The 10,284-nt window shown below is 39.7% G+C and overlaps 1 protein-coding gene across 4 annotated transcripts in view; it reads left to right on the top strand.

The window, feature by feature from the left end:
* The first annotated feature begins 263 nt into the window (after positions 1 to 263).
* NRP1 (neuropilin 1) overlaps positions 264 to 10,284 on the top strand; it is a 215,660-nt gene continuing 205,639 nt past the window's right edge. For 3 of the 4 annotated variants that reach the window (XM_037039879.1, XM_037039878.1, XM_037039877.1), the window contains exons 1-2: positions 622 to 1,181; positions 4,567 to 4,741. In XM_037039879.1, the coding sequence (XP_036895774.1) occupies positions 1,091 to 1,181; positions 4,567 to 4,741 (266 nt within the window). In that variant the 5' untranslated portion in view covers positions 622 to 1,090. Of the gene's footprint in view, positions 342 to 621; positions 1,182 to 4,566; positions 4,742 to 10,284 lie in introns of those variants that run through there. The other variant, XM_037039876.1, reaches the window with a different exon arrangement.

Raw genomic sequence — 10,284 nt, 5'->3', positions numbered from 1 at the left:
CGTCGGTCTGACTCGGCTTGACGTGGTAGCTACACCGAAGACCCCGGCCCCGCGCCAGAGTGCGTCTCCCTCTCCAGCTTCGCTCTTCTCCCGGTCCCTGCAGTCCTGGCCTGGGGCGTCCAGGGTGCCCTTCAGCTCCCTGACCCAGGTCTCCAGCCGGCACCAGCGGGAGCGGCAGGAGCTGGCTCCGTTCTCCTCGACCCGCGGACGCTGGTCGGGGATTCTGAGTTGTGAAAAGCAGCCTCTAGCCTCCCGGGCGCTCCGCCCTCCCTGCGGCAGGATCCTACAGATCCTTTGAGAGCTGCCTGTTGTACCCGGGGGTCTCGAGCGAGCACGCCGAGGTAAGCTGTCCCTGCCCTGTCGCAGGCAGCCACATCGACGCCCCCTACCCAAATACGCACGCGCTGAGAGCAGACCCAGCGCCTCCCGCCCCTGGAGCTCCCTGCAAGGCCGCCGGGAAGACGGACGGCGCGAGTCGGAAGGCACACCCAGAGAAACTTGTTCCTCCTGTCTCCGGTCAGACACTGACGGCTAGCCAGTGCCGGGAGAGGGGCGGGAGGAGGAGGGGGAAGGGCTGCTCGAGAGGAGGGGAGCACGCGGTGGGGGAGGGGAGCAGTTGGCTAAACTCCTCTGCCTCTCGCTCTTCTCACTGCTTCCTCCTCTCTCCGCGCAGACACCCGGGACCTCCCCTGGGCGCCAGCTCCTCGGCTCCTGCGGGTCCAACGACAAGCCGGATTTTTTTTTTTCCTTTCTGAAAATTGGCTTTGGTGTGTGCTTTCCTCCCTCCCCTTTGCCCCCTCCCTTTTTAAGGCACGGACCGGGCAGTGGCTCCTGGAAGAACAAGTGTGGGAAAAGAGAGAGGAAACCGAAGCTAAATGACAGGATGCAGGCGACTTGAGACACAAAAAGAGAAGCATTGCTCTTGGATCAAGTCATTGCCTTGCTGCTTTCCTTTTTCCGAGCCGCACCGAGGATTTTACAGCTCTAGGCGGAGTTGGAGCGTTTCGGCTGGTTTACCTTCCCTCTTCGCTCCGTTTTCCCCGCACGTCTTTTTTCTCCCGAACCTGCCTGGGTGTCCGGCGAAGGGAGAATGGAGAGGGGGCTCCAGCCCCTCGGCGCCGAGCTCGCCCTGGCCCTGGCCCTGGCCCTGGCCCTCGCTCCGGCCAGCGCTTTTCGCAACGGTAAGTGACAGGCGGAGGCGCGCTCGGCGGCGCCGGTCCCCGGTTCCCCACGCCCGAAGCGGCCGAGCTCGGCTTCCCGCCCAGCTGCGAGTCTGGCGGCGGCCGGGGTGAAGCCGGTACAACCACCTCCTGGGCGAAGGAAACTTGTATCCGGGAGGAGAAATACAGAAATCAGATCAACCAGTTTAGGGCAGGAGAATTACAAGTCCTCCGGCTTCCTCCTGAAGTTGGTGGTTTGGTTGCGGGGGGTGGGGGGGTTCCCATCTGTGTTAGGAGGCAGCGCTGCCTACCTTCCTAGATCAGCACACCAATTACCGTAAAATGTTTCCTCCCAAAGGCAATTAGAGGAGACTCCCTTTCAAAAATCGGATGGCTGTTGAAAGTGAGTGAAGGCTTTACGGGGACTTCCTGGTTCTCTTTCAGCCCCCCTAAACTGTTTCCTCTGGGTGGGGGGTTGCCTGCAACAGATAGCGGTTTGTGGGTTGATGGAACTCCTTCTCCCGCCTGTGTGAATCGTCCCTGAACAGTCTGGAGCATGAATGAAAACTACACCGTTTCGATACAGGAATCATACAGTGAAAGACACTGAAAATCCCTAGCCTAGCTGCAGCTTCCACTGAGTTGTACAACCATTCACTGTTAAGTAAATGGAAGACTGTGCTGTGTGTTACAAACACTATCCTGCAACCTAAATAGTGTATTTTAAAATGTGATATGGTTGTAGGCATGTTTCATTAACCTTGTGAAGTGTGAAGGACAGGCTATGAAATTATCTTTACAGTGAGTCCTCAGCAATTATTACTGTTATTATCAAACATTTACTTTTGTCTGGCTCAGATTTCAGTCAGAGTAATTATAAGAAAAGCCCATTTACTACTTACTGTGGTATATTGTTTTAATAAGACACCACAGTGGAGGGTGTGTAGACCAGGAGGAATTTAAATCTTGTCTTTATGATACAACTTAATCTCTGTAATATGCTCTCTGGAGGTTTTGTGATCGAAGCAATAGATTTCTCCCCGACCCACAGCTGCTAAGTAGTGTTCTAAAGGCTAGGCTTAGAAGCAACACACACACACACACACACATCCATACAAACAAAATTGAATGTGGATTCAATTTATTAATGAACCTGAGCTGGTGGCATATTTCTATAATTTGGTAGGGGATAAAGTAACATTCTCCTCCAGCTGAAGTAGGTCAGGTGGTTAGACTTTAGAAATTACAGCAACTCAGCCTCCCCAACTCCTGAATTAAATCAGTAGTGGAGATGTTCATAGGATGGATTTGAAACCTAATGCAAAAAGCTTTCAGACTTTAGGTTGTGATCCATCTCTCTCTCTCTCTCTCTCTCCATATGTGTGTGTGTGTGTGTATGAAATATGTATATGGATACATATTTATTTTCTTAGCAGAAATCTGGGGAATGCAAAGAACCGGAGTTTTGTTTGGTGAACTTGACTAGGTAAAGCCATGCTGCTGTGTTCACAGGGGCCGCAGGTTCTGTAACTCAGCAGACCTCTTAAAGCCATGTCCACCTCCTCTGAGTCTCTGTGACTGCTAAATTAATTCATTAACCTTATTTAGGACTAATGGTCCAGGATCATTAGAAATTGTTCTTTTCTTAATAAACTGTTAGAGAGATTGAACAGAGCCGAGGAGTCTAGGAGTCCACATTATCTTATTACACTGTCACTTTCTCAGAAATCACAGATTAAAGAGCTCTGGTGTGGTACTGAGTCCACCTAAATGTCTTCTGAAGTGACTCTGGTGAGTGACTAGAAGCAGTGCTGTTTTATCTCACTCCTCTAACAGATGCCAGAGTCTGTCATGATGTTCATAGAGTGCTGGAGGAGACTTAACAAGATGGGGTCACTTTCCAAGTTGTCTACACATTTAACAGAATGCAAGAGCCTGAGCAGAATCACACAACAAAGTCCTATATGATCATTAGCTGAGATTCTGAACTCCAGTTGCAAGATCATTTCTTCCTGACAAACCTTAAGCTTTTAAAAGCAGAGGAAAAGGCAGAGGAAATCAGTGTAAGGCCACTCCTGGTCTAAGAAACATAGAAACATCTAGCAATTGAGAAAAACAATATACTTTATATTATGTTCTTTTTAATTTATGGACAATAATTTCCGTAATGCATGTAGCTTTATGCATTTTTGATGTGCACTTCATCTTTCATTTCCATTTGACCTGGTTTTCCTGTAATATAATTCTGTAGATTTATAAATTCATGCTGAGAGCAAAAAATGCTATTTTTTCCCACAGGGAATCTATTAGATGCAATATTAAAATCTATATATACCATTACTGAATATTTGTGATTGATAGGCTTATGTATTTCACCACTTTCATACCTGTCCCTCTTAAGTAGTTTATGCACTGAATTTTTATTGCTCAAAATTAAGCATCAATAAATGTGGCAGCGTTTCAGGCTGAGGCTCTTCAGCATGAAATCCATCACAAAAAGTGACAATGAGAATCTGTGCTGAACAAGAAAGCAGCTCAGACAGAGACTGGTTTATTTGGCTCTTAGTGAATCACTTCAGCATTTGGGCTTTTCTTTTAAATGAAAGCTCAAAATCGGTTAGTTCATCTTTCCCAGGATGTAAGAGTGGGGCTTACCATATGTGATACCAGATCCCAGTGGGGGGGGGGATTTTTTCAGTACATGGGTAATTGGAATTAATACCGTGTGGCTAATTTATTTTTCTTTCTGCCCCATTATTTTGACCCGGTCTCCAAGCTTGAGCAATTTTACTTGGAGAAGTAGAATAGAATTATCCCTGCTCCATGAGATATACTTTGTTCTGTGTTGATTTGGATCTCAGGAGCAGAGATAACTCACAATCACTTAGATTTATGGGTAGATAAAACAACAAAAGAAAAGGTTTGTCTTGGAAGACAATCCGCACTGATCAATGACAGAGACCAGGCTTATCATCAAAAGCTACATAGGGTTTGAGTAGCATCATTCAGTCACTTTTCACTCAGAACTCACTATTTAACGTAATTACACTTGGGGGGGGGTGGTAATTGAAACTAGAAGAAGCTCCCTGGGGACCGTGTTAACATCCATTGAGCAGTTTAATGTTTTTAATACTAGAAGACCTTTTCCCTGGGACAGAAGTTTGTGGGGGATGGAGGTCTAGTCTTCTTAGATCTCAGTTTACTTTCCTCCTCATCCAACCTTCCTGGGATCAGAGCATTTCTTGGTGAGATGTGCTATCAGTGTCACCTGAAGGACCTGCAAGAACCTCTCAGAGTTCCCCATGAGAAGTTATGGAATGTTTAATAGCCAATTATTGGCATGCAAAGCTAGAACACCTAACTGGTTGTCAGGGAAACAGCTACTAAAGTGTTACTTTCATTACAGATAAATGTGGTGATACTATAAAAATTGAAAGCCCCGGATACCTTACATCTCCTGGTTACCCTCATTCTTATCATCCAAGTGAAAAATGTGAATGGCTGATTCAGGCTCCCGACCCATACCAAAGAATTATGATCAACTTCAACCCTCATTTCGACTTGGAAGACCGAGACTGCAAGTAAGTGCTGACGTTATTTGAACAGGGCACCACAGCACCATCTAGTGGTCACAGATGTCTAAGGCGGTACAGCCTGTGTGTACGATCTGGGATATAAATGGATCCAGGAGGAATTCCAATCTAGGACAGATCATATGTCAATGGCATGGAAATTAAATTACATGAAGTGATTTCTGAGTTCTCCAAACTAGGAAGATTGTATTTAAATATGCACTCTCTCGTGTTTTTTCTGTTAACACTTTTGGTTTTGGAACTCTTTTAAGAAATGTATATATGTTTCTCCCTCCCCACACCTCACCACCCACGGAAAAGGGAAGAATTAGAAAACCCAACTCTCACTTGAGTTTTTATTAAATATGACAAGCTACTAACATACATTGCATTGAAAGACAGTGAGACTGGATATTTTTGCAACAAATCTGTGGTACATTTTGTGATTTAAGAACTCTATCTTATTGGCATGACAAAAGAAAATTGTCATTGAGCTCTTGCTGATGTGGCTCAGTCGGTTGGGAGGGGTCAGGTGTTCAATTCCTGGTCAGGGCACATGCCTATGTTGCAGGTTCAGTGCCTGGTTGAGGCTCAAATGAAAGGCCATTATTGATCTCTTTCCTATTTATGTTCCTCTCCTTCTCTCTCTCCTTCCCTTCCCCTCTCTCTAAAATCAATAAGCATGTCTTTGGGTGAAGATAAAATAACTGTCATTGAAAATAAAAGGAATATAGGGTGAGTCGGATGAGGGGATTCTTATAGTAGAGTAATGATTACAAGTCTCTTATTGGAGATGTGAAAAATAATTATTAATGTACAATGAATACAATGGGACACAAATAGGAATCGGCATTTCATCCATCTGCTTTACTCTTACTATCTCCTTCTATTAAGTTACTAAGCATTGTTAGGTTACTGTGCCAGATTTTATTATTATGAAAACATTCTCAGTATACAGTCTAAATTATATTTCCTCAGTTTATGTGAAAAAACTACTATGCAGTTTTCCACCATATGGAAGGTATTACAAGTTTTAAAATGGATCAATTTGATATAATTGTGTGTAATGTAGATAGGTTATTACTTTCATTAGATATAAATATTATTATGCAGGCACACTCACTATTAAAACTATTTTATCTGCAAACACATAACCTTTTAGGTAAGAGCACATTAATATGAAAACGTTTCCACTTATAGGGAGTTCTCAACGATCTGTTGAGTTGGTGGGGTGAACTAGTTTTTCATGGACAGGATAATGAGTTCATCTGGTCAGTTCAACATCCTAGTGCCGAGAGGATTAGTATATGTTCCTACACTGTTGATCAATTTCCAAATAATCAGCATATACTACAGTGCAATAAAATTATGCTGATTATAATTTAATCTGTTCGGTGATTCATAAGTGCTTCAGGGCGTTAAATGGACTTCTTAATCTTGTGTAAAACTTGTCATTTATAGAGTGTTACAGGGGCTGCTACAATATTCTGGATAGTGAGTTTTACAATATCAATCACCTAGACAATTTAGAGACTTGTACTCTACTTTATTTTTGTTTTTTGGCAATATTTAAACTGCTATAGGAGATATTTTTTAAAAACTGAATAAACATACCCAAGAAATAACATTATTCCCCCAAATAAGGTGCTATTAAATCTCAATAAACTTATATTTACTATTTCTTGATCTGAATATCATAACCACATGTATATGTAATATAGTACTTAACAAATTCAGAATAGTCAGTAGTTAATAACAAAGAAATGCTGGTAAATGTTTGACAACTGAATCTTGGGAGGAGGGAATCAAGTCCTGATGTGTGATATTTGCCAATTTCAGTAGTATAAATACTCCCTCCATGGCCAATTTCTGACTACCCATGTGATATCACTATTCACAGACTTGCAAAGAAATGTGTACAGTTAGTTGTTATGAGCTGGTGCAAGCCAGCTTCAGGGCACAACTGGAGTAGAAGTGTGAGAAGAGAAAGCAAGTTGAGTGTGTTAATACATGTAAAGTACTTACAGTAGTGTTTAGCCCACAGTAAGCCTTAAACAATGATTTCTCAGACCATGATGGGAGGTAGGATGTGGTGGGATTTTAGGTAGTTTTCATTTTTTTTTTTAAGATGAGAAAAAACCAGATAATTATACTTTATAGGAAGAGATAATTTTAGTGATGTTAGCAACGTATTCAAGAAACTGACATGGCCAAGAATATTGTTTCTGTAATAATGATGGCGAGATTTTTTAAATGCTTGAATAAAGTGATTTTTTAATTTATCTATATAGTTACTAATTATATCTATCTATAATTAGTAACAGAGGGTTTTTTCTCTGTGAAGGTGCCATCTCCTGGCCAGCCTTGAAAGTCTGATATTTTAGCCTTTTTAATGGAGTCAATGAACATTATGTCATGGAAAGTTCTTTGTGCCATGTTTTGAAGAGTTGTTGTCTGAATGTTTTATCAATGAAAATTCAAAAACCGATATTGGAAGACCAACTTAAGACACTGCAGTTACTGACTTTCCTCGTTGGTCCACACGATTCCTGGTTGTCATTGAAGGTTGTACTTGAAATTCTTCAAATGTGGCCAATTCTTATCTTCTTTGGAAAAAACTGTGAAAAGAATCAACAGCTTTAAAATTTACAGGAGGTTAGACTTTCCTACAAAAAGTGAAAACCAGCAGAAACTCTTGAACAACATATTCACAGACTTCAAAAGTTTATGTTAGATGAACAAAAACATAGCTTTATGGCTTCCGGTGTTAGTTGTTGTTGTTTTGATGACTTCTATTGGCCTACTTCCAAAATTGTATTTGAAATTATATAAAACTAGTTATAATCAACCACATTCAGAGAGCTTTTAGTTATTATTTCTGTTAAGAACAAACTTTTGTCTTGATATATTTACTATCCTTACCTTTCTCAGCCATATTATGTGTACTTGTGCCAATGTCATAAGGTTACTGTAGTGGATAATGAAGTAGTGGGTATGACGGCCCTTTGAAAAGTTAGAAGCTCCCCTCAAAAGAAGTTATCATTTTGTAATATTTTTAACAACTTGGTGATGGCTAAAACATTTGGAAATAAAAAATTAAGCATATGTCAAACTAAATATATTGGCCCAGTAATGGGATGATCTGTGTATAGTACACCATGCATTTTCTGATAATACTGTCAGTATTTGTTTCATCAGCTTTCACCATGTGAAAGTTCAGGAAATTGATTCCTTGGCACATTTGTTTATTGAGAAACATCCTTTAGACACAAATAAACAATCATTTTTCTGTAAGGTATAGGGGTGGATAAGTCATTAAATACATTAGTTATGGTAGAATAAATATTTTAATTTAGATTTTATTGTTTTATTTACAATTAAATAAAAACTATTTCATAATTTAACAATACAATAGAATGTATTTAATTTATGTGATTTATTTATCACAACTTTTTGTGTGAATAAAGCCAAGACTGACCCAGTGTTTAAACAGACTATGGACTTACCCTCACAAGTTCTTACAGTGAGTACAAAGGGTTTCCTTAGGGAAAAGTGAAGTGCAAGTTATACCTAATAGTTATAAAATGCAATAATATGAGTTTATACCACCACTGAATTATGTATCATTACAAATAAGCATTAAATACATAATATTATAACCCCTTGAATTATTTTATTGAACAAGGGGTATGGATCAATCATTCAGCAGAGTAGTTAAGTGCAGCATTTGTCTATAGGACTAACATTGTGCTAGGATTTCTAGCTAGGTATACTGCCTGGTTTCATTGTTACATTCATATCACAGATGGGGCTAGAGAGTGTTCTGGGAGTAGAAGGAAAATAGAGGTATTCGGGAAATGGAAGTTATGATGATTTCTCTTTTTTTTTGCACCAGCAGCATGCTCCATGCTTGTGAAGTATGGTAAGGCAGGCATCCTGGACTGTATAAAACTTTATATCTGCATAATAAACAAATAAGAATGTCATTGATACAGTAGTTAGAGTTTATGAAACTTCCCCAGTTTCCCAGGAGTGCCGCCTATCAGTATGATAATTTATAATAGTTTGTGACAAATATTACTGAACAAAGAGGTGTGCGGTTACATCCAGATCAGTTGTCGTCATCTGGGGAGCAGTAAAGATTTCACAGACATTGGGTTACAAACATTAATAAAATTAATGTGAAGCTCCAGAAAGAGAGTCTAAGAAGGTGACAGTGTTGGGAGAAGAAAGCCCAGCAGTGGTCTTCTGACAAGTTCCCAACTGCACTGACTGATTGTCAGTGCTGTTTTGTAGGATTTTCTCAAGATGCAAGGCTAACATGCATGGATACTTTTCTGTCTAGAATTTAAACCTCTTCTTTTTGTAACCAATAATAGATGTCTTTTTTCTAATTTAATGCAATCAAATGAAGATGTCATCCATAACTTCATATGAAGTTTATTTACAATAAAATTATAATTAAACAGATGATCTTCAAGTTTGGGAATTTTGTTAAAATACAAATTCTTTTTTTAATGATACTCTTCAAATTACCTAATAATCACAAACTTTGAAATACCGTTCACTTCATTTATTTTAATGTAATATAAACTCACTGAATAAAAATCTGCCCTTAGTTTCTTGAATCTTTTTATTTCTACAACTTTAATTAATTATGGCCACTTAGCCATTTATTGGCAATATGGGGAATATTAAGTTCCATTTCTGGTTTCCCTAAGTAATATTTTCTGTTTTGTCACTATTCACTTTGTTCAGCATGGACTTTTACAGTAGTTTTGTCTTTTTAATTTTTGTTAAAATATTATTTTCTTGATGAATGAGTTTTTTGGTTTTTTGTATCCAAGGAAAGTGCCTCTTTCTGGTTCCGGTCTTGTCACATCACACTGACCAAAACAAAGAAAGACATTGTTTTATGGAAAATAGTGGGTATTTAACCTATAATACTTTTATTTTCTATATGTAATATAGGAGTATATGCCATTTAATTAAAGTATGATCTATACCTAGAAAAATACACAAAGTAAGTGTACAGTTTGATGAAGGTTTCAATGTGACTCCATTTATTCAACCAAGACAAAGTAAAGATTCCCAGCATTGGGTAAAGAAGCACCTACGTTCACTTCCAGTCACTGACCTTTGGCCTCAAGGGCAGCCGCTCTCCTGACTTGTATGATTACATTTTTGTAAATTTCAAAATCAGACAAAACTTAACTATAGTCTTAGGTGTTTATATGTATTATTTCACTAAAGTGAAATTCTTTGGAGTTTAGATTAAAAATTGTGTGATGTTCCCTTTCCAATGAAAAAAAACAGAGTCCTACTGAAGAATTTTATATTTTTTGGTGACTATTCTAGAAACATTCTGTATTTGTTGTATATACTATGGTTTATAAAATAAACAAAATGTTTTCAGTCTGGATCCTCCTTTATATGCAAGGCAAATTCTGAAAAATTCTTCCTTTGCTTTATTTTTCCTTATTTTTTGTCACTGGTTTTGATTTCAAGTAACTTCCCCATATGGGCAATGTGAGGTCACCACCACCAAGCCC

This window comes from Sturnira hondurensis, unplaced genomic scaffold, assembly GCF_014824575.4.
Source record: "Sturnira hondurensis isolate 20B ecotype Veracruz unplaced genomic scaffold, ASM1482457v3 Scaffold0025598, whole genome shotgun sequence".
NCBI classification, from domain to species: domain Eukaryota; kingdom Metazoa; phylum Chordata; class Mammalia; order Chiroptera; family Phyllostomidae; genus Sturnira; species Sturnira hondurensis.
Note: the sequence above shows the minus strand (reverse complement) of the source record. Positions and strands in the feature narration are given on the sequence as shown.